This window comes from Passer montanus, unplaced genomic scaffold (genome assembly GCF_014805655.1).
Source record: "Passer montanus isolate IOZ18808 unplaced genomic scaffold, ASM1480565v1 scaffold35, whole genome shotgun sequence".
In the NCBI taxonomy this organism is placed as follows: Eukaryota; Metazoa; Chordata; class Aves; order Passeriformes; family Passeridae; genus Passer; species Passer montanus.
This window is the reverse complement of record NW_024368263.1, coordinates 5900809-5925639: the sequence shown is the minus strand read 5'-3', so window position 1 is coordinate 5925639 and position 24831 is coordinate 5900809. Positions and strand designations below refer to the sequence as shown.

The 24831-nt window shown below is 40.5% G+C and overlaps 1 protein-coding gene across 1 annotated transcript in view; it reads left to right on the top strand.

Moving 5' to 3' along the window:
• SMURF2 (SMAD specific E3 ubiquitin protein ligase 2) overlaps nucleotides 1-24831 on the top strand; it is a 59166-nt gene that overhangs the window by 14890 nt on the left and 19445 nt on the right. Inside the window, exons 2-6 of the mRNA XM_039715913.1 lie at nucleotides 12681-12719; nucleotides 13551-13659; nucleotides 20473-20606; nucleotides 20760-20825; nucleotides 24519-24603. Coding sequence (XP_039571847.1) covers nucleotides 12681-12719; nucleotides 13551-13659; nucleotides 20473-20606; nucleotides 20760-20825; nucleotides 24519-24603 — 433 coding nt within the window. The remainder of the gene's footprint in view (nucleotides 1-12680; nucleotides 12720-13550; nucleotides 13660-20472; nucleotides 20607-20759; nucleotides 20826-24518; nucleotides 24604-24831) is intronic.

Below are 24831 nucleotides of genomic sequence, written 5' to 3'. Positions count from 1 at the left end.
GTTGTCATAATGGCTCTAAGATATATAAATGATAGAGAAACTAAAGGAATTGGTCATTGGAAGGTGTTTAGCATTAAATAATTGAGATGTCAGAAGATGGTTGTGAGAGAAATACCATTGTACTTGGAAAGTTAATATATTTATTTAGCAAATAATTATATTTGGGTGCCCTGGGATAGCACTCAATTAGCAGCTGAGATGTCCAAGGAGCGTGTGTCTAGGAAATGCATGTAAAGATTCCTCTGGAAAACTTGGCCTGCTCTTACCTTGCAGCCATGTAAGAAATGGTAGAAATCAGAAGTTATTTAGTATAACACTTTGTGAGCAGAACTGCAAGAGGTTCAGGGTTCCTAGAGTGAAAGGCTGCAGGGAAACCAAGGAGCGTGTGTCTAGGAAATGCATGTAAAGATTCCTCTGGAAAACTTGGCCTGCTCTTACCTTGCAGCCATGTAAGAAATGGTAGAAATCAGAAGTTATTTAGTATAACACTTTGTGAGCAGAACTGCAAGAGGTTCCTAGAGTGAAAGGCTGCAGGAAAGTGAGGCTTTTCAATTTCTGTATCCCCTCAAAATCCCCCATCATGTCCACTCAGACTGTCTGAAGTTCATAACTGGTGTTTGAGGTCCTTGGAAATACTTGGATGCTCCTTGGCTTGGAAGCCATTCTGCCTTCTGTAATGAAATGTTCTTGAACTTGTTGGGAATATTTTCTGGGTTTTTATCCATCTGCTCTACTGCTCGGAGTGTTGATGCACTTTTTGCATTCATGTAATCACCTTACACTCCTCTTTTCAGTCTCAGCTCCTCCCCATTATCTTTCTTTATCTTCACTCTACCCTGCTTAATATCTTCTACTCTGTGTTCTTATTTTTCAAAAAAAATGAATGCGTTTTACTTTGAGCATTGCATCTTCCAAGCTGTAGTTTAAATAGCATGGCAGTGGTTTTTGGGCAAGGTCTTTTATTTCCATGTATTGGTGAGCTGTTTCATCTGAATCTCTTGGTGTTCTGTTTCTTTAAATTCCCTTTTATATTATTTCTTACAATATTATATAAATTGTACTGATTTGACTAAATAATTTAATCAACTTGTGTAAACCCAAAGTAAAACAAAACCAAGGCTTTCCTGTAAGTTGCTTTGCTTCAGTTGAAATAAATAAGATTGCTCATTCAGTTAGCTCATATCTTCAACAGCAGCAGCTTCTTAAACTGTTTGGATTTGTGCTGTAGAACACATCTGTTTAAACAGGGAAACCAAACTGAATCTGTCCATATTAAAGGACTGCAATACTTAATCAGTTTATAAATGGTATAGGCTAATGATGTAATAATCTCCTGGAGATGAAGCTTCATGGGTGTGTGGTGGGGGATAAGACTGGACTGAGGTACATGAGAGTTTTAATGATGTTTGAATGGTGACATTCTCTTGGTTTTCCATGTGTGCTGCCTTGAAGCAGCTGGAGGTTTCCTGATTTAGATGATGTTGTATTTCTGCAGGTCCAGGCAGAATTCCATCATCAGAGGCATGACCAGGTAAAGGTGTGTGTGTGTATAGTCCCCACACCTTCCTGCTGACCCTGCTGTATTTTTGGCAGAAGCCAAACTGTCACGATCCAGAGAGAGAGAGGGGCAACTTCCAGAGTTGAAAGCTTTCCACTAAAACAAATTTTACAAAAAAATGTGAGTATAGGTATATTGTGCTTGAATTTTTCAACTGTACTAAATAAGAAGAGGGAGGATCCACATATTATGAAGGAGACAGAATGTCTGAGGTTGTGGATATTGATGATAATGCAGGAGGATATAAAAGTATATTACTCATCTGTATTGCTCCATGCAATATCAGTACATCATGTCAGTACATCAGGTGTAGTAATAAAACAAAATTGTGCTGAACTAGCAGTTTGGATTAAGGGCAGATGTCTAATTAATGATTTTTGCTAGTGATGGTATCAAAATCATGACCCTCTTGAACTCTTTAACATGGTTTTACTTATTAGAGGATTATTTTTTGTAAATACTTAAACATATATTTGAAATGCCAGAATTCTTTTTTTCTCCCTAATAAAATTTGTTGCCCGAGCTTTTCTCATGAGTTAGGAATTATTTCTTAAAAAGCATCTGACAATCCTTTTGGTAGTACTGATAAAATCAATATGTACAGCATTTTGCTGGAGTGGCATGGGAATTATTTGTGAAGGGTAAGTTATGTCCGTGGGTTTGGGTTTTTTTTTTTCTTCTTTTTTTTTTTTTTTTTCCTGGTTCTTTTCCTTTCTCCTCTTCCCAGAAAAGCCCCAGCAGCAGTGCTGTTCCCCAGCGAGCATGTGTGCAGCAGAGACAGAGTTTTGAGAGCTCCTGTTGCAATCACACAGCGCTGGCATCCCAACCTGGGAGCTGCTGGGACCCACAATCCCTGACACCCAGGAGGCTGACTGAGCTGCAGGTGCCTCTTGTCTGAGCCCTTGTTAAAATTCAGGGCATTTTTGTCCAGTTGGTAATTAGATCATGAGTTTCTTTTGTTGTTGCCTCTACTACAGCTCATTCAGAGGGTGGAGAGTTTTACTGCAGTGAAACAAATCCAAGGGCTCTGCTCCTTGCTGGCAGGTTTGTCCCCAGCACGTTGCATGAAGCACATCAGGCAGAGCTATCATTTATTTCTCCCATTAAATGTTCCCCCCCTCACTCCTGTTCCTGTCAAAACCAACTGAGAAACAGATGGGTGAATTTCCATGTTACCTTTTCTATTTACCCATCAGAGGAATGATCCTGTGCTCCCTGAAGTATTTTACAAGTTGATAATTTTGGATTAATTGCTTCTGTTTTGGTTAAAAACTAATTGCTGGGATTATAAAGAAGTCTTTAAGGACTGAGGTAAGATTTTTAGCACAATTATAAGAGTTTGAGATAAGAGTGACCCCCTTTTCTTTGCCTGAGCTCTTAAAAACTATTTTATTCCAGTATTTATTGGAAAATTGAATTAGAGTTTACTTCACTCACGCTTGGATATAAAAGCCACCTCTGCAGTTAATTTTGAGATTAGTAAATTCTAGTAATGGTACTCTAAAGATTTTTTTTATGGACTATTTTTTTAATATTGCAGGATAGTAAGAAATAATTGAGACTGTACAGGAAACATAACAACAAAGTTAGAGGATTCTTTCATCTTTTTAATTGATTTGTGTTTCCCACCCTGATTTTGTTTACTGGACTGTGATTTTATACTTGTCACCAATATGAGAAACAGAAGGAATAACTTTGAAATTTGTCTGAAAATTGATCTTTGCTGGCTTTTTCCTTTGAAGCATTCTGCTGGCTGTTAATTTAAAGCTGTGTTGTTCCCCCCACCCCAGGTGACAGCACAGTTTTGAGTCTCTGTAGGTGGTGTCTGTCCCACAGCTCCGTGGTACAGTAGTGGTTGGTTTTTCAGATGTTGAAAAATGGGTGAAATGGGATGATTAGGCCATTTTGGAGGAGGGTGGAGAAGAGAAATGGAATTTGTAGGGTATGAAAGTTGTGCATTGGAAACATCCTGGCTGGTCCGAGAGGCTCCATCCACACTGAACCAGGAAATGCAGATATTCCCAATAGCCTTTGTTTTCTTTAAGTTTCCCACGTGTTACTTCTGCTTCCTTCTCACCGAGCTGTAGCTGAAGCCCTAATTTACACAGAGCCCTGATGAGCATGGTTTATTTGTGTCATTCAGCTTTAATTTACACATTTGATATATAGCTGAAAAAACCAGCAAACCAAACCCAACTTTTTTTTCATCCACTTACTCAACTTAACCTGAATTAATGTGAATCTCCATGAAAAAGACTTGTAAACCTTTCTGGTAGGGTTTGCAGTGCCTAGGGAGGGCTGCTATCTTCATTGCAGAAGTGGCAGCATAATTTCTTTCCTTTACCTCTTGAGAGGCGTATCAAACAAAGTGGACACATGAATAGGGTGGGTGACGTGTGTGGCAGCGAGCCCATCGCTCAATGAATCTGGGAAACGTGAATGCAGGAGCTGCACGGAGGAGGAATTCAATGGGCTGGGGGGTTTTGTGTTTTGTTTTACTCTTGGCTTGGAGCGAAGTAAGGGAGGAGAAGTGGAAAAGGAAGCCTTTTGTTTACAGTGAAACAATGCTGTGAAGTAGACATCGTGATGTAAAAACAGGAGTCTAAACATGGCAAATCTGGGCAGGCTCCATCTGGCCGTGGCCACGAGTCCCTGCACAGACTGCTGCAGTCTGGAGTCGCTGTCCTGCCATCCTTCCCTTACGGGAATTTAAAATAGCCTTGGACACTCTCTCGCAGAATTTTATTGCATGAGATGAATGATTTATTGGCGTAACTGTTTCTATCCAGTGAGGCATTGCATCTTTGTTCCCTCTGATAAATGTGTGATGTTTTCATTTGGAGTTTTAAACTCCGTGAGTTACATTATGTGCAAGTTATATGGGTCTGGAATTCTAAATTTAGTCACAGCACAGCCAATTCTTGTGGAGAACTTGGAGTGAATCTGTTGAACAGAAAATGGACTGGTTTTGTGTTAGGTTCTGGCATCTTTTGCAGTAGTTTAAATTATATTGCATTATTAGGGCATTTGTCACTTCTGGATATGCATATTGCTGATTATTATGGGTTTGTTTGTTTGTTTAGTCCCAGGGAAAAATTCTGATTTGTTGAGGCACGGGTTTCTAACTGACAATGCTTATAATGTATGTGATCCTTGGAAATGGGTTTCACTTTACATGTCATGTATTAAGGATGTAGCATCTGGCTTGTGTTGAACTTAGAGAAATGTGTTTATGGGAAAATTTAGAATTATAACAATTAGTTAAGGAAATTCTTGTTAAAAGTGCTTTTCTAGTACCATATTTATACTAATGCATATTTTAATTGAGTTTATTTTAAAGCTGTCTACCTTGTGTTTGGACATGAGTCTAGCAGTGATGCTTTTATATGTCACTCAGAATATTTTTCTGCAACCTGACATGTTAGTATTAAATAGCACTTTAAAAATCCATTAGTACTTTCAAATTGTTCTAATACCTATTCTTAATAAGAGTTAGAATTGGTACATGATTCTAAGTTTGCATTCAATTTAAACAAGGTTTATAAGTCTGTAAGAGAATTAGAAATTAATTTCCTAGCAGTTTAGCTGTAGATGTGCAGGGAGGCAGCTGTGCCTGTTGAAGATGTCACCATCCCCTCCCAGCTGCCCTGGCTCCCATCAGGAGCAGAAGGGATCGTGTGATGCAGCCCCTGGATCACATCAGGAGAAGAAACCCAGGTGCAGCAGCCCAGGGATGGTGTTTGGGGTGCACCTGGCTGCTTGCCCTGCAGCTCTTCCTGCTGCAGAGCTGGGATGCAGGGCTGGGGGAGAGGATTGCCTTGGGTGCCATCGGGCAGAGTCTGACACCAGCATCAGCCTGCCAGTGTCCTTGGGTGAGCTGGGCTTCCGTGTGCTGGCATGTGGCACCTGCAGCTCCACTGGGCCCTGCAGAGGGTGCAGTTTGGAGTGTTGATTTGGGTGATGCTGAATTTACCAATGAAGTATTGGGGAAAATAATGATCCTACCGTTCTCTGTGTGTGTACATGTTTCATACTGACTCCAGTTTAGAGCCCAGTGGGTTATTCTGAATTTCGGTTGCTTTGTGAGACCCAGAAGGAACAGCTGTCCATGAGTAAAACAGAGCAGCCTGGAAGTAATTGTGTGTGTACTTGCAAGAGAAGTGCTTTTTTGTGTTTTAGTTCTGCATTTCTGAATGTGCAATGGGAAATGGAAAAGCTGAATGTTTAAGGAGAAGATTGTGTCTCTAAAAACTGAAGGGTGTTAACTGGTTATGTTGGTATACTGGTGGCAAAATCTGCTTTTAACTTAATTTTGTTTTTAATAAAATAAATTTCTGGAGCCGCCAAACAGAGGCAGGAGGAGAAACTATATATCTGCATTAAAATGAAAACATTGGGGTAGCATTTTGTTTTATGGGGTGCACTTCTCCAGCACAACTGCAGCAAGGGCAGCTTGGCTGATCCTCCCTGGTGCTTGTGCCACTTCCTTTGCCACAGGTTTGCAGATGGCAAAGGGTGAGTCTGTGCAGCTCTAGGAGCCCACGGTGAACTAATCTGTCTCCCCAGAAGGTTAATTTTCTGTTAAGCCAGTTGAGCTTCCTGCCCTACCTTGTATCCCTGTGCTGGCTGGACCTGCTTTGAGGGAGGAGCAGCTGCAGCCCCCTGAACTGTTGGGTGCAACCTGAAACCTTCCAGCGCGCTCCAGTCTGCTCGCAATAGGTCAGCTGCTGTGTTCTGACCCATTTCGTGCTGCAAGACCTCGACTCCAAACCCCTGTGCACCTGTAAAATACAGTATTTGCTAGGTTTACCTGTCTTTGTGTGTCCCTTCTTGACAGCAATCCATTGCAACCTTCAAAAATGCAGGAATTTCATTAAGCAAAAGGAAACTGAGTTTTACGGTGGTGTTCTGTCACATTTTGTTCATTTGCAGAAAAAGCACCTTTCAAAGGAAATGGAACCTTAAAAAACTTCCTCGGAGAGATTAACTGTAAAATAAAACTTCATGTGAATAGTTAGGGTAAACAATTTAGTTTCAAAACCTTAATTGAGGTAGTTATTACCTCAACATCTGTATTTGCAAAATCCATAAGGCATTATTTACAGCTCTTTGTTCAATAAATAGTTGAGGACCTCCTGTTTTATATTTTCCCATGTGGGAATTCAGGCAGGTCCAAGGAGGGAATACAAGCAGGAAAATATAAGTTTCTTGTGAGCGTGCCAACAATGGACGAAACCAGTAGGAATTTGTTTAAAACTGTTTAAAGTATTGAGCCATCCTGCTGGAACCTGTGCACAGTGTGCTGTTTGCCTGTCACAAATGGCTTTTCTAAAAGAAAGAAGTGAATTTGCAAAGTGTTTTGTACATTGTGGAGAAAAGTACATCATGTCAGCCTTAGATTCAAACACCCAAGCGATTTCTGGGTCCCAGGGGCAGCCGTGAAGGCGAGGAGGGGTGTGAGTGTGGCTTCATTTGCCTTCCTCCCTCTCCCTCCCCCAAGCAGGCTCATTCCAATCAGCAGTGTAATTGGAATGCAACCACAGTCTGGAGGAGGAAGGGGAATTTTTGGCAAGGAGAGGCAGAGCAGTTGGGAGCTTTATTCAGATTAAAGCATAGACGACCATTCATTATCAGTACAACACACATTAGCAACAGCATAGCATTGTGTTTCTACAGCTGGGACTTATTTCGGTGATTGTATTGCCCCGCAAAGAACATGCAAACAACTGGGATCTGATCACAAAACGCAACGCTAATGGCTTTCAGTAAAAGATGGTGTTTCTGTGGGGGAAGAAAGACTTGTCTTCAAAATGAGCCATTGTGGTAAAAATTGATAGGCAGCCTGTCGCTCTCCCGTGTGTTACATATGTTCTTGAACAAGTGCTTTTTCTGGGAGAAAATCCCTCGGGGAAGGAAAAACCAACAGGAATGATAATGTTCAAACTGTTGGTTGGATTCAGAAGGCTGAACTTGTTCTTCTGTGGTGATGACACGTGGAAAGCCAGAAGATTAGAAAACATAATCTTAGCTTTGGAGCGAGTGCTTTCCTCCCCATAACCTCGGGGCTGTGTGTTGACACAGTGTGGGTTCTCACGGATGGATGTTTGCCATGGGATGGGGGGTTCTGCTGAGCCATGTGTAGACTGAAATGTGTTGATTGTGTGTTTCCTTCTGCAGTGGGTGTGCTCACTTCCATGGACATTCGTGATTGGGTTTTTTTCTTACCTGTCTTCCTTAATCTTTCTTTGATAGTATTGGTGTGTCTCAGATATACACATTTAAGAACTACTTACTTAAGATGGCTTAAGCAATATTATTTTTAACATAGGAATTTTATGACTAATATATTTGTAAAATGATTGTCTACAGCTGTAGCCCTGAGGTGTTTGTACCTCAGGCTGCTGGGTACAAACACATTTAAATCTTGTCATTTGGCATAAATAAAGAGGTGCATAATAACAGATAACCGAGTGCTACAAACATGCAGGTAATGTAACACGAAAACCTACCTGTGAAGTGAAATAAAGTAGTGGTGTTCCTGTTTTGCAGGTGAATGTGGTGAACAAATTGGCTACAAACAGTTTGATACAGGCTGGAAATACCCACAAGGGTTGAATACACAGCCCTTAAATGTCCGGGTTCCTTGAATTCACATAGCACTTTCTTTCCCTCGAAGGTTGCTTCCTCAGCACTCATTCTGGTGCTACCCCGCCTTTGGAGGTGAATAGATCATTGAAGACTCTGAGCTCATGTCTGAGAGGTGGTGATTCTGTGAAATCTCATAGATCTTTATCACTTTTTACTTGTTTTCAACGCGGGCATTGGAGCTCTCTTTCCACTTCATGGGCTTCATGTTCTTCCTCCCTCTAACTGTGGAGACCTGGTGTTACTGATATACTTATTATTCTGAAATAAACATACTTTTTCATACTTACAAAAAACAGTGGTAATGTATAACATTGGATACCTTCCCTAACAACAGCTTGATGTCATTAAAAGTTGGATTTTTCTGTAAGACTGGTTCCAAAGTTAGCAGCAGTTGTAACAAGAGTTCTTCAGTAACTAGCAAAAAGAATAAACAGAGTTCAGAAAATGAGAGGGAAATATTTATCTTTCTATTAAATTGACCTTTTCGATAGTCATAGTTCCTTTCAGTTTTTATGTGAGTTGAACCAATTATTCACCCCCTCTATAATTGCATGTAAATTTTAATAACTAACACATAGATTACAGGCGTTTGGGGATACTAAATATTTTGCATTTACTTATAATAGTTACATTATTTTTCAGTAAACCATTCTTTGTCAGTCACAGGAGTAATAAATAAGAAAAAAGGAAATTGGCAAATATGATTCACTTAATTCCTATTTTTGAATATTTGTGGACTGTGTGGCAAAGCTGTCATAGAAAGAGACTGGGTAGCTCATAACATTATGCTCTTTTCATGGTTTTGTGAGAGGACCCGAGTAGCATATGTTAGAATGAGATCATAAAGCATGATAAAAATATTTAATGTATGTAAACTATTTAAAATTGGTGTGCTGTTTGTCTTGGCACGTATATATTGGAATATTAATGTTCTCTTTTCTGTAGACTACCCAGGAAGTCTGTAATAAACAGAAACATAGCTATCCATTGACTCACTGATACTCTGTAATGAATACTTTATCTACACATGTGTGCTAGAAGCCATTAATGTCATTTGATGATGCACTTCTGGTACAACACACCCCCTGGTTTTTTGTCAGAATATCCAGCCATTGGTTTGCATTCTAGTTCCAGTGCAAGTTTAAATAGCTTAACTTTTTGTTTCAAAAGAATTGTAACAGAAAGTGCTTTAAAACCAGCACATCCACATAATAAATAACCTTCTGCAGTGCCCTTGTGCCTCCAGAGGATCCATTAGTGCTGGGGCTGAGTAGATCTGATAACGATGAGCGTTGGGTCCAGAATCATCAGCGCTTTCACTTGCCTTTGTCAAGGGAAAGAAATCTCCCTCTAGTTCTTTCTGGGTTTTGAATCTTTAGCTTAAATTGAGCGTAGGATAGAGGACTCAAAGATAATTAAGTCCCGTGAGTTCAGTGCGAGTCATTGCCTGGATAAAGAGGAGACCCTGGCAGTGACCTGAAGCCAGAGGAAAAAGCTGCAGCAGATCCTGCACTGCCAGACCAGGGGAGAGCCTGCGTGGGGAGGGTCTGTCTGAATGCCCAGGGGAAAAGCCTTCAGTCAACCATGAAACATAAATCCACAGGAAACCAAACTTCCTTAGCCTTTATTCTCAAGGAACTATTAATCAGCTGGTTATCAGAATATTCAGGACAGGTTTTAATACAGTGTTGAAACTGTTAGAAAAGTGGAGCATAAACTCTGGTAGTTTTCCCATCAGTGGGAAAAGTCCAAAAAAAGTCCTGAGATAGATGAGAGCTCTGTGTGTGGAAAAAGATTGTTTCACTTTGAGTTGAGCTGATGCTCCTGGGACTGGGCTTTTTCACCTAGAAATACCTGGCAGAGAGGGTGTTGTTAGTGGAAGCTTTCTCAGCATCTCTCCTGATTTGTTAACCTGACAAAGCCAGAGTGGGTTGACATCTGACTTGCCTTAAATGTGGTTACTAGAGAGGGAAAAGTTGAGCCAAAAATACTAGTTTGTTCACTCGTGGCTAATTGTTGGGGAAGCAGTTATTAGTCTGTGTGCTCTGCGTGTGCCCAATCTTATAAAAATGAGACTTCAGTTAAATTGCACTGGCAGGCTTACTTTCTTTTTGAAAAGAAGTGTTTGTAATTAGTTAACATTACAATTTCTGTCACAAGAATAGTTGAACCTCTTGTGTCTTGGACATTATACAAGTTTCAGGAGCACCCCGTGTGGCTGTGCTGTAGATGAATTTGGCTTAACTATTGGATTTTAAGCCCTCAGCTTCACTTGACACTTGCCATTACTTGTAATGGGTAAAACTGTGACAGCAATTAATATTTTTTAGATATTTTAGAAAGTTGCCATCTGTATAAGCATCTATTTTACTTGAAGTTTTTTGCCACTAGATGAAAGGTGGCTGGTGAGCAATAACCTATTGCAGTTCTTGGGCAGATGATGTCTGTTGTGTTGTCACTCATCTGAGGATGTTCTTGGTGTAATAAAACCTTAAGGAGCAGCAAAAGCAGTTTTTCTATTACCTCTTCTTTTTCAGATGCCTTTAGGTTGTTCTCAAACTTCTGGGTAGCGTAAACTTTAGATTGTTGGGCACAAGGAAGCCTTTGAAAACTGGATTTTTTTATTACACCATCCAAAGAACTTTATTTGATTTGTGGAGCAGTGATGTGACAATCTCTTTCCTATATGTACTTGAATGCTGGGTATCAAATACCTGAAACATTTGACTCTCTGTTGGTGTTTTGTTACTCTTGACTGTTCAGATTGAAATTATTGGGTGAAAATCCCTTAAATGGAGCTCTGCTTTAGGACTACCAGTATGTCTTTGAATGGAGAGAAATTACACTTACTACTTTTATCGTCTTTAAAAAACCCCAGCAGCTACAACGTGGAAGCAGGCACTTCTTTATCAGGGCAACAGTGTTGTTAGCAGCCCCTTGTATCGGACTACTGTGCTGAAATTTTCCTGGGAACTTTCCTGTGGAATAGAAATGTCCCTTTCCTGTGGAATAGGTCAGTTGAAGGAGTTGTGGAGTTGTTCTGTGACTCCCTGTAGGCACTGATAGGCATCTCCTTGTGTTTTATGGAGGACCAAAACTCCTCAGACCTGAGCAGTGTTGTAACCAGATTTTACAGTGCTGACTTCCAGTGAAAAGCAGCTTCATTAAAATCAGCATCTTTATGAATGTAAAAATTGGGAAAAGATGAATTCCATTGTTTAGACTGTCCAGGGTGGTGCTTCTCTGTCCTGGCTGTGGAGATGTCCATGGGAGTGCTCATGGATTGCCTCTGCCTGCTTTTGTTTAGGCAGAAATTGGGTTGGGGATCAGGAGCCTTGCAGGATCAGTGGGAGGGTGTTCTGGGGGGGAAAGGATGACCAATGGTGTTTGCTTTTAGGTGGTGCCTGTGGGATGTGATTTATTGGATGCACTTCTCTGTCTTTGCATTTCCTGGCAGTAATAACTATTGGCGATCTCATAGGAAAAATATCCAAGGGAATCATATAGTGAGGAATCTCTTGCAGCATCAGGTTCCAACCAAATAACTCTTCCCACTCCCCACCCCCCTTTTTTTTTAATACTAGCTGTGGGAATTCATGCTTTTGCTCAATCCCCAAGAATCCTTTTGTGTTATCAGTAAATATTTTAATGTTTCACAGGGGAATCTAATATTTCCTGCTTACTAAACCTGTGATAATAGATAAGCATAGTAGTTGAGCAGTGGTGCAGTTTGTGAAGTCTTCTTTGTGTACCTTGGCACCTTTATATGAAATTTGTCCCCTTTGACCTTTTATTTATTTATTTGTTTATTTAAATTTATTCTCGTAGGAGATTGTTTTCCCCTGGGTATTTTTAGTTGACAAATGCAAATGTTCCTTCCTTTTAATTTAAACAAACAAACAAAAAAAGCCTGAAACAATTATCAGCTGCTACAAATAAAAGATATCTTTGGAACCATCAAAACTCTGGCTTTAGAAGTTAGTGTGCTCCACCCAAATGCTTTTCAGGTAAAACCTTTTATTTGTTAAGGATGCAGGATAACAGCAGAGCCTTGGCTGCCTAATGTTCTGCTTTTTATGATCAAGGAAACTTTTGCTGGGCTCTAGAACTGAGCATGAGCCCCTGCTCGTGTCCCAGCACTGACTGTGGTGAGCCTGGAGTGCTCCAGGTCCCTCCCTGGTGAACTCACAGTTGGCAAAACGGTTGATGGGGAGAAAAAAAAGCCACGTGAAACTATTGCCTGAGGAAAGCACGACCATCTCACTTGCACTGTTATCTGCCTCCAGGTGCAGATGACACCTCCAGCTCAGCTTTCAGGAATTAATTCCCAAGGCAGTATAAATGATGAAGGAGCACAGTTCACATTTATGTTCGTTTTATTTTAAGCAAGATTTTCTGAAGTGCTGGACAGGTAAAATGTTTTTTTAAAGTTGGCAATCAGTAACTTAATTTTGTATTTCTGTTCTTCTTGCAGTACTGTGTGCAAAAAACTTGGTGAAAAAGGACTTTTTCCGTAAGTAGCTGTTATAGTTTTATACATTTTTTTATAGATAGAATAAAGATTTTGCAAGTTCTATAGTCCTATATTTGCATATGATCATTATATTGAGATATTTGCAGTAAGGGGGCTGAAGGCTTTGATGGTTTTTTTCAGGGCTTCTGTTTTTGTCTTAGGTGACACTCAGCACAGAATCATAATAATAATTAAAACACTGACACACTCTGTCTGTTTTTATGGGAGTGGGAAACAAATTTATCCACTCAGGCAAATTACATGTTTTTCAAATTTAGTGTCATATATTTATTAAGTCATTTTTCATCCAAGAACCTTTTGTCAAGCAAACAGATGTGCTCCTTAATTATTAATAACCACCTCATAACCCCAACGTACTCTAAAATTATATTTTAATTAATTTTAATAATGTTTTGAAAGAAGTGCTAAGAAGTAGATGAAGAAGGCAGAAAGGAATGCCGTTGTCTGTGTCCTGCATGCACAGATCACCTGCCTGCCACCTCCCACCTGGGAGCAGGAGGAATTCAGAAGAGCAAACCTGAGCTTTGGAAAGAAATAGAAGAGGCAATGATCCAGAATTATACTGGGATTTGAGAAACTTCTAAAACATTGCTTCTGTCTGAATTTCTGTATATCAGTGAAATAAATTGCTATTTTACCCATTTCCCATGCTTAATACGTCACGTTATTCCCATTGACAAAGTAGGGGGCTTATTTATGAATAAAAGGCAAATAAATCTTCAAATGAAAGATTAGATAACTGAGCAATGATAAAGAACTTCAAAGCATCCTGATCCACTTTGCAGCTTTTCTTTCTTTTCCTCCTTGTAGGACTTCCTGATCCCTTTGCTAAGGTTGTGGTGGATGGATCTGGCCAATGCCATTCTACAGATACTGTGAAGAATACACTTGATCCCAAATGGAATCAGCATTATGACCTGTAGGTGGTAACAGTGATAACCAAAGGTTTGAAGTGAAATCCTCTAAATTACACAGACAATGTCAGATGTTCTTTATCCTGTCCTATGTATGGCTTAGAAAGTATCCCAGACTTTATAAGATTGAGTGAAAAGTCCACCTAGCAAAATTCCACTTTCTCATTTACCTCAAAATTTAAACACTGCACTTGTTTTTGTGGTGCTGACATATGCAACATGCTTACATGGACTACAGCATTGTTTTATTGTGGTATTTTCATGTTAAAATGAAGCAAGTAATTGACAGCAGTTCCCTCAAACTGCTCTTCTCTTGGTGCAATTTTGTTGGTTGTGGTGCCACAGTATCTTTTTCTCTGTGTGCCTTTTGTTCAATTTTCTCTCCTTTCTGTCATTTTCTATCCCAAATGTTCTCACTGAATTATTGTTATCATCATTTGAGCACCTTTTGGTGCTTCTGAGCAGTAGAATCAGTATGGCACATATATGTCATGTCCTCTTTCTAAAGCATAGAATATTTCTGTACAATATAAGTTATTAAAGCGTTGATTTTTATGTAGGTCTCTGTGCATGCTTTATTTTCCTTGTCTTTTATTCTTTATCTTTTTCCTTATGATGAAAGATCAGGAAGAGAAATGAACTGTTTTGCTTCATTGTGTTCTCCTGTTCTGATCTCTGACTTTTTCCCCATGGCTCCATTCCCTGTCCTATATTATTAGAAACTGTTTGAGCATATTTATGTTAACTTTGGCCATCACCAAATCTACAGCAAGTTGGTATTGGTACACAGACAATTTCTTTTCCCTCTTTTTCACAAGAAAAGCTGCTTGATGGGTCTCACAGCAGAATATGAAAGGCCTGGTTTAAAGTCATGTCTTGATTTCCTCCTTATTTGAATATCCAAGACTAAATATGTCAAGTCCTTGTTCATAATGTGTTAGTGCAGGTTACAGACCATTTTCTTCACTGCTTAACAAAGTATCATGGCAGTTTAGTGAAATAATAATATTATAGTTTTATTATCCAAACCCAATTCAAGCTTAGATTCTGCATGTGAGACTGTAATTCATATTCATTAGAGAAATGGATGCAAAACAAGTTTTGAGTTCATGTGTAGCAAATGGCTCTCTTTTCAATTGAAGGAATTGTAAGTTAATTTGGTTTTTTAATGGTACTAAACCTATCAAAATATTGATTTATACAGAATGGAGATTTCAGAGGTTCTCTTTGTTTGTTCAAAGGTTCAGACCTTTGCCTTTCCATGTCCTCTCCAAGAATCAGAGTAGAGCTAAGGAGAAATCCCTGAAACCAAGCACAGACTTTGATTGATTTTTAGTTAGGTGGGTCCTGTTAATGAGCATTAATGCACAGCTTTCCAGGGATAGAGAGTGGGAAGTGCTGCCAGCATGGCTGAGTGCAAATCCTTCTGTAACCCTTGTGCAGCTGGGGAGGGCATGGCTTGGCACTCTGTGAGATTCTGTGTGGGAGATGTCAAAATGCTGTGTGGAATTCCTGCTGGTTCCCTGTGGCTGCCCCAGTAAGGGCCAGTTTGAAGTGCTGTGGGACAGTGGAGTTGTCTGGAGTGGCTGTCAAGGCTGCTCAGTGCTCCCTGGGCTGATGATTTGATTCCCTTCTGGAGAAAAGAAGCAGAGGACGTGGGAAATGAGGAAGGATGTTGATATGCAAGAAGAGTAATGGAAAAAAACTAGAATCTTTAGAAAAAATTCCTTTCTGGTTGTAACTTTTAAGGAAGGATGATGAGGAGGTATTTTTAGGTTGTTTTATAGAACAAGCCATGGTTGTATCTGGATACTGTATTGTCTTTCCAAGGCTGTGATTGTAATCCACAACATATAATAAAAAGCAGAGAGAAAAAGGGGGGTTCTGGCAGAATGTTTTGCTTGAGCAGATTTGAAGCATCTCTTGCTGGATTGTCCAATGGAATTTAGACCTGTGTGAAGTATTTTTTGTGGGTGGTGGTGTGTTTTTTTTCTTGTTTGGAGAAGTTGCCTTAAAAATGTTATTTTGTTGCGTTAGTGTATTATTTTCAATATAAAATCTTGTCCTCTGGGGAAAAATTCTTTGTTTGATTCTGGCTGTTGAATTCCTTGGTGACAGAAGTATATCCAGTATTTCTAATCCAAAGTAAAATTCAGTGTGGTGTCAAGCCTTGTTATTAGAAAATAATCCTTTCCTGCTCCAAATTTCCTTCATAATAATTTAACCCCTGTTATAGTGTCACCTGTTATTCCTTACTCTAAGGAAATGTATTTCCATTTATAAACATCAGTCACATTATCTTCACTTCCTATTTAACACAGCAGTAAAAGATTAAATCTCTTTGGTACAACAACTCACTGCCTGGCTATTATTGTAAAGTAAATTTTTGCTGTATAATATACTCAATGCCAGGTCTCAGTTTTTCATCTGCATCAGATATTAAGATAATTTTTTCATGTACCATATGGTGGCAGATGCAAATGGCACAGTCAGATGGAGCTGTTGTAATACATTCATGTAGCAATGTCTGAATTAAGTTGCTAATTCCAAGAGAATTTTTTGGCTTGCTAACCTGATTCAGCATAAGTAGATATTCTGTTGTATAAGAATTTTTTAGAAGGACTTCTGCAGTGTTCTGAAGAGCAAAAAGGAGTTAGCTTCTGCCTTACGTGGTTCTTAATTCAGGTCTTGGTGTGAAAAGGAAGTGGTTGAATTAGCTGCTTGGATTCTTCAGCCTAGATGGGTGTGTGTGTAGAGAGGGGGAATCTGGGAGACTTTCCAGAAAGAAATTGCCAAATAGTTGCTGTCTGGATGTAGTTTAATGTCAGTAAAATACCATGCTTGCCCTGGATGTATTCCCCTTCCTTATTTTCAGTCTTGTTTGTGTTTTCCCTATTGTTCAGGCCTTTCCTCAGAGCTTTTGAATAACCATACTTGACACATTTACAGACTTTTTGCATTCAGAACTAAACTACCTAAAGCAGCAGTTCAGGAAATTAAATCCCCTTTTCCTCTTCCTTCCCCTTTCTTCCCTCTCCCACATTGCCCCAGTGTGCCCCAGGCTCCCCAGCAGCCCCTGCCCTTGAGGCACAGCAGGTCCCATCCCCTGTTTCTCTCTGCAAGGTGTTGGTGCCATCATCTCCACCCAAACCTGCTCAAACCCAGCTTTAGTCTGTGCCCCTCAAGTCCTCACCCCCAGGTCCTGCATGGACTCTTCTCCTTAGTGATCTCTCTCCAGTGGAACCTCACCCAACTGCCACAAATAACTCCTCCTCTTCCCAAAATCTCCTCACTGCAGCTTCTGCTGCTCTCTGGTGCCTTCACATCCTCTGGCTGCTGCACTGCCCTGGCAGAATCACTTTTCTCCCCCAGTCCTCTGACTCTATTTTGTCTAGTTAATGCTAAGGATCCTGGATGTTTCTCAGGGAGAGAAAAGGCAGCAGCTCTGCCTAGTGCTGCTTTAGACAATCCCATCCTAGATGAGCTCCTGAAGAGCCATCAAACAGCTCTGTGCAACTGCTTTTCCTTCTCACCTGGGCCTTGGATGAAGCTGATGCCCTTTGCAGCAGCCAGTGAGTACCACGTGTCCCTGCCCCATCCCTGCCCCATCCCTGCCTCAGCCACAGCCCTGGCAGGACCACCCAGAGGCTCTGACACCCTTCAGTTGCTGCACAGATGGGAAATGCCAGGAGGGAAGTGAATGAGAAAATTGGGGTGCTATTTTTCATTCTGTCTCTTCGCATCCTCTTCTCCCCAGTCTGAAAGCATTTGGTAGCTCAAAGCAGAACACTGAGATTATATCAGAAAAAAAGTCAGAAATGGGAAAATGGAGGAAAAAACCAAATAATTTGTCCAGGTCATAAAAACAGTCTGTGTGACAGCATGGATTAGAAATAGGGAATTCCTGGCTCCCAAACCTGAGTGCATACCTTGTGATGCTGCATTTTTTCTCTCTTTCTGGAGGGAGTGTGTTTGGCTTGTGATCAGGAAGAGGTGTGTTTTTTCAGGAATATATTTTTCCACTTTCTTTAGTCGACATTTCTTCAGTGAGGTGAACTCTTCAGGGAAAGTGTATGTAATGCCATGGGGAAGAAAAGTCACTTGATTCCAGACTTTACTCAGTGGTAGACAAAATAACAATTGTCCCCGTGTTCTAAATTTCTAATTTTTTATTTAAATAATGTAGAGGTTTCTAGTAAGGCATGAATTTGATTTTTTTTTTCTTAGAAGTGGAAGTGCTAAGAGTAGGGAAGTTAAAATTTCTGAACATGCAGTTCTTAACCAGAGTCTTAATTTTAAAGGTTCAGAAAATATGCAAGTCAACAAAATGTGTATGCAATTGAATTTCTGTTCCCACTTCATTAATACTAATCCAGTTATCTCTGTTGAAGTACTGAAGCTGTGAAATAGATGTTGGTGATAGGATAGAGGAAAAAAAGAAATATAAGCTCCAAGAACTTTAATTACAAGGAGGAAGAGAGTCATCCCACAAAATGGGGGGGTTCTGGTTTTTTGTTTGTGGTTTGGTTTGTTGCATTTCAGTTTTTGGAACATTCTTTTTTAATAAAAAATAAAATTCCTAGCTCAGGCTTTTATGTTGGAACTTTATTGCCAGATGATGTAAAACAAATGTAACTTACCCACCAAATGAATTGGAAATGTCAGCTTGTCCTACTGTCACTCTCTAAATACAACCATGGATTTTTATGCCTGAAATGATGCAGAGATGTAGGTGAAACCTTTTGCTGTAAAGCCAACTAGATGTTACTTAGCTATTTCTTTTCTTCCTTTATTAAAAAAAAATAGATTTTTTTTATTTGGAAAAATGCAGCTTGTCTTGCTTATTTCCTTTTAAAGTGTGAACCAGCTCAGGTTTTTGAGTGCAAAAATCAAGAGTAGATTATAGTAGAATGTGGAGTTCCCACCTGCCTGGTGTGGATGGTGACTGTTCATCCCAGCCCTGAGAACCTCACCCTGAAACATTACAGGAATTCTTGGAAACTGTGTTGTGTATTCAGCTGTTCTACATATTATTCAAACTGTTCTGTTATGAAATTGTATTTAACCATATACCTTTGACTTTTTTAAAGCAACAAGGAAAACTGGAAAATTCAAGACAGGTCATGATAAGTCTTTATTTTTAAGTGCACCTAAATTGTTCTCATAAGAATTTGTTTTAAGTACATAAAGCATTGTAGACTGCAACTGTGCACGTGATTACCCATCCTCATCTCGTTTTTTATGCAAAATTGGCATTGTCAAGGTTGTAAGGCCAAAAATTTAACCTATATTATATAATCAGTTTACTATTCAAAAAACTTTGGGGCTTTTTAATGTGAAGTTGGTGTTTTGCTTGGGTTTGTTTTTGTGTAAATGTGCAGTGGTTACTTTTAACCATGAGGTTTTTCTGTCTCCTACTTCTTGGGTCAGGTGCTGTCTGCAGGTGGGAAAAAGAAGTTGTACAAGTTCTGCTTTTTGGAAAAGGAAAAATGGGAGAAATGTTAACCTGATCACAGCTGTAATTTTAAGCCATGCCAGTTAGTTCAATTATTTGGTTTGCCAACCTTGACAGTATCATTTCTATCTTTATGAAAATATTAAGATGTTTAAAAGCCAGTAAAGCCACAGTCAATGGGGAGATGTATTTAGACATTGGTTGATCAGTTTTCATTCAAAAACAAACAAAAAAGAAGCACTTGGAACTAAACTAAGGCCAGAATTTGTGGTCTGGGAAGAGAGAACTACAAGCAATTCTTGGGATCTAAGCCATAGTTACAAATTCATTTCCCTCAACTTGAAACAGCCGTAATAATTCAGTATTGGCAATCACTGATTTATCTTGAGTGTTTTGAAACTGTCCTCTGAAAGTTTTGAAAACAAAAACAAGCTCACAAAGTAATTGCCTGTGAAGAACAAAGCTTCAAACAAAAAAAGCAGAAATAAAGCAGCCTGCAGTGTCCAGGTTTCCCCAAGGCAGTGCACACAGATCCAGCTTTGGCCAAGCACGTCCGTGGCACTGTGTGAGGAGAGAGTCCCGAGCAGGAGGGAACATGGCACATCCCAGCCCTGTGTGGCTGTAAGGGGCCATGTGTGTCCCAAACATACATCCCTGAGGGTAAACCAGCCTCCCTGGCTGGGGAGCTGCAGCTGTGCTGGCTTGGCCTGACGCTGCTGGGGCTCCCTGAATTCCAGGAGAACCCCGAGTGCTCCCGGCTCCTGCCCCGCACTGGGGCTGCTGTCCCTGCTCCTGCTCCCCCCACCCTGCTGGGGTGCCATGAGCACTGTCCCTGCTGCCCCCCACCCTGCTGGGGTGCCATGAGCACTGTCCCTGCTGCCCCCCACCCTGCTGGGGTGCCATGAGCACTGTCCCTGCTGCCCCCCACCCTGCTGGGGTGCCATGAGCACTGTCCCTGCTGCCCCTCACTGCTGGGGTGCCATGAGCACTGTCCCCTTTGGGGCAGGCTGGGTTGGGACATGGGCTGAGCATGTTTGTGGCTGCTCAGAGCTGTGGTGGAGGGGCAGCCTGCAGCCTGCTGGTGTTGCTGTTTGAGCACATTTTGGTTCATGTGAGTGCCCCTTCCCAAATCAGGCTTTCAGAGCAGTTTGTGTTCAAGTGAGCTCCTCCATGAGACATGCTTCCATTGAAGTACAATGTACATCTTACCTGCAGATGACTTGCTCTCTCTTGCCATTACAGTGTGTGTTAAATTTTTTATGTAGTGGTTGATGATCTTTCTTCCCCCCAAGGTGGTTTCTGATGCATCATCAAAGTGTGCAGTGAGTGCCACTGACAGCACTGTTTGTTCCACGTTTTTCAGATACATTGGGAAGTCAGATTCGATAACGATCAGCGTGTGGAATCACAAGAAAATTCATAAAAAGCAGGGAGCTGGATTTCTGGGTTGTGTGAGACTTCTCTCAAACGCAATCAACCGCCTTAAAGACACTGGTTGTAAGTAAGCTAAGGACAGGTTTCTTCTCTTTCAGCCCAAGCTTGCATGCACAGGCTTTTGAAGAATGACACTTAACTGGGTTTTTGCTGGGTTTTGTAAAGCTTCCAGGTGGTTTAAAAGTTTGTGATGGTGTTTGTGCCCTCATTTTGTAGATCAGAGGTTGGATCTCTGCAAGCTTGGGCCAAATGACAATGATACTGTTAGAGGACAGATAGTAGGTGAGTAAAGGTTTTTATTTTATAGTTCTCTTTTTATCTTTAGTTTCTATAGTAGCCATGGAAGTAACTTTTCCAGATGTCAGTTTTCTATATTGAATTCTCCTGTCTACTGCCAGAGCCATTTGGACCTCAGGCTAGAATTATTTAGGTAGAGGATTTTAAAAAACCCCAAACAACCAAAAAGCAAGCCAAAATGCTCAAACCACCTAAAAAACCCCCCAAACCAAAATATTATAATAAATGTTGGGGCAAATAAGACCATAGGTAAAAAAATTAGAAAGTTTTTAATTTCACTGTAATAAATGGTGGCAGTTTGAGTGTGAGCTGCCTCTGAAAAACTGACTACAAAATACTTGGCCACTGAGATCTCCAGCAAGGCTGTGCTTCCTTTAGGTTTTGGGGAAAACCTAAAAAGCATCTTGCTTATAAGCAAGTAAAATTGCTGTCTGGGATGACTTGATCAATTAATTTTGTGTTTTCATGGCTTATTAACAAGTCTTATTAACAAGTCAACAACCTCAATAACTGTGCTTTGTCATTCTGTGAACTCATGAACTTTAAATAACTTCAGAATTAAAAATATTAGAAGCTGGAAAATTGAAAAGTAAATATCTACAAAAAACTTCATAAACACTCTCTTTTTGGTGCATTCTCCGTTCTTTGTTTGGTTCCTTCTCAGTTCTCAGCAGTTCTAACAGGTCATATAAGTCAAAAGTTGGTCAGGATAAGGACGTTATTTATACAGCAAGATGTTAATGAGAATATTGGGACATGAGGGAAAGAAAAGTGAATTTTTATGCTCAGTTTTATGTTCAATTCCTAGTTGAAATTATATCCAAACAGCACTTCTGTCAGCCAGGGAACACCTCTGAAATATTAGTCAGCAAATAAGTGTGTTTGTTTGCCTCCCTCTGTTGAACAACAGCTGTGACTTTACCTCTTGGTGTTGCTTTAATCGTCTGTCTCTGTCTGATCTGCAAGTGCTTGCATTAAGATCAGAGTGTGGTGGCACAGGAGGGTGAAGGGTGGTAGAAATGTGGATTTTAAGTTCCTTGCTGACCCTTCAGGCTGTTCTCAATTAAATTTTCCACATGAGCTTGCACAGAAGAGTAAAGGATGAATCAGTCACTTCTCTGGGGTGTGTTTTGCTGTGGGTTTGGTTTGCCTGTGGCTTTGCTGCAGTGTCCTGGTCCCCTGAGCATCCCTTTGTGTGTGGGTGCCCTTGGAGGGGAGGCTGAGCTGGGTGCACAGCAGAGCAGGTTCAGGGTGTGCTGGCAGCTGCACAGCACAGAGCAGGGACTGTGCTCTCATGCTGCCCTCCAGAGTATGAACTCACACCCTGGTCACATCGCTGGGGAGTGCTGCCATTCATTCAAGGGAAACACCAGCCCAGGAACCCCTCCCAAAGCAGAAAGGGCTGGCAGGCCTGTGGCAAATGCATTGCAGTGTGAGTGACAAAGAGACTTCAGAGAGAGCTGGTCTGGGAGAAACAGTCAGAACTAGTCAGCAGTGTGGGCACAGGCTGGACTCCAGGCTGCCTTTAGCTGATGTGCCTGTGCAGCCAAAGCAGCTCTGGCTCTCTTGGGATGCTGCTGGGGCTGCCCCTGACACCAGGAGCTGTTGGATCTGAACCTACAGAAAGCCACCTTTTCAGGTTACAGCAGAGACCCAGAGCAAATCTGAGTGTTCTGTTTGCTGTTGATGCCATCAGAAAGACTCAGTCATGGTTCTGTTTTGATTTAATGCATCCTTGGTAAGATTCCAGAGACTCCTGTCTTTTTTAATTTAAGTTGTCATTATTAATCTTCTTATATTTTAATCTTTCTTCACTAGTACCACTTCATTGAGTGGATGAATGAGCCTGAGTAAAACTAGATAATTCCACTGTAGTAGTAAGATGGTAGAGAAATCTGGATTTAAAATAAGTAAAAGGCAGAATAAGTTATAAATATACTCTCAGTTCTTCCAATTATATACTCTCTTAAATTAAGAGACCAGGCAATATTGCAAACTAAGGCAGAATAAGTTATAAATATACTCTCAGTTCTTCCAATTATAAACTCTTAAATTAAGAGACCATGCAATATTGCAAACCCATATTAAAATGTAATTGATGCCTTCAGTAGATTATAATCTTGCAAATCAAGTGCACAATGGGTATGCCTTGGTACAGGGACCAGGGGGATCTTTATCTTAAATCCCTGGGTTGTCTTCAAAGAGAGGAAGGAAAGGGAGCATTTTCAGCAATGGATCCAGGGGCATCTGAATTCTCTTAATCTTGCAGCTCTTCTGTGCCACCACTTTATTTCTGATGTGGCAGTGCAGAAAAAGATAAGCCCTTCCTTATTACAAAATGAAGTCATGCACAAATTTTGCTCCTCATGTAGGCAAAGGGGAGGTAATTTCTTTTGTTTATGTTAATTTCTTCCTGTGTGTTTTACTTCCCAAACCTTGCATACCCACAGTGGTGTGAACTTGTAGTATGTGGGGTTGTGGCAGAATAAATACATCGTGTGACATCCTGGTTTGCTTGAATTTAAAGGTGTCTTTCCCTCTGAAGTTGTTTTGTCATGTTAGAGTTCATGGATGATGAGGGGTTAATGTGGATGAGGAATGCAGCAGGTACTCCAGGGCTCCCTGGGTTGGTCTGTTGAGTTCTAATCTTCAAAACATGTTGTTGTTGAAAATCTGGGGACTCAGGCAAAATCTGTCAGTTCTGCTCCAGCTTTTTTAACTTTCTAATCTTTACAAAAGTTTGGTTGCATCCAGGTTAAGGTCTGTAAGATAATTTCACTGCATATAAATAGGACTCGAAGACAGTTGTCCAGAGGTACATTAATGGCACCTCAAGAAATGTGGGCCACAGCACGTATTTAGCTTTTTAAGCAATTGTTTTATTGTTAAAGGCATAACAAAACATCAAAAAACCACCCCAACTCCACAGGAACACAAGTGTCATAAATTATCAGATTGGACACTTTTGAACTGTGATATTGGGAACAAAAGCAGTCTAAAAAAAAAATCTCTGTTTTCATAATTGCAGTACAAAAGCTTCAGGCATAAATACCCATTACAGTGAATCATGTAAAAAAAATTAAAAGTGAAGCAGTTTTGGTGAGGGCAAGCAAGGGCTTTTCAGGCTGCTTTGTGTGAGTTACATTGACTTCTTACTAGTGTTAGAAAGTAGCCAATAAACCAAATCTGAAGTGCTTCTAGCAGTTACATTTTGCCTGGTTTTGTGTTTGTATGTCTGTGTGTGTGTTGAAACTCACGGGCGCACAAAATATACGAGAAGGAGTCAAAACCAGGGAGGAATTCCTTATTTTAGCTCTTCCTGTTCAGAGTTCTGCTGTTCCCCCTGTCCCAGCCGTGGGTGAGGTGGCACCCCACTGCCACAGTTAAGTGTCACAGTCCACCTCAACACACAAAATTAATTGCAGTTTCACAGTTCACTTCCTTTTCTGCCTTAACATGCACTCATATGCCTTAAGCTGACTTTTTTGAAGTAAGATGTAGAGAATTCCATGTATGAAAACAGAGTTCCTGTGCAAACATCTTTGACTTGTGAGAAGGAAAAAATATCCCAAACGTGTCTCAGCTTAATCCTCCAAGTTATACCAGTTCTCTTTCAAATGTAACCACGATTTGCATTCAGATGCCACATCTTTAATAATTCTTTTATTATCCTAATAGTCAGTCTTCAGTCCAGAGACCGAATAGGCACAGGAGGACAAGTTGTGGATTGCAGTCGGTTATTCGATAACGATTTACCAGATGGGTAAGCTGACATCACTGTGATGTAAACACAAAAACAGCTCGTACAACAGACTTCTGTACTAGTGAGAACTCAGTGTGCAGATAAATTATTTTAAATCTTGCACTCAGAGTTCTGCAGTTCTGCATTCAGAGCAGGAGCTGAGCCAGCTGGGCTGTGCAGAGCGGTTGATAGTTTGGCTGTTGTCTTATCTCCACTTGGAAAAGGGGAGGTGACATATGTAAAGAAATG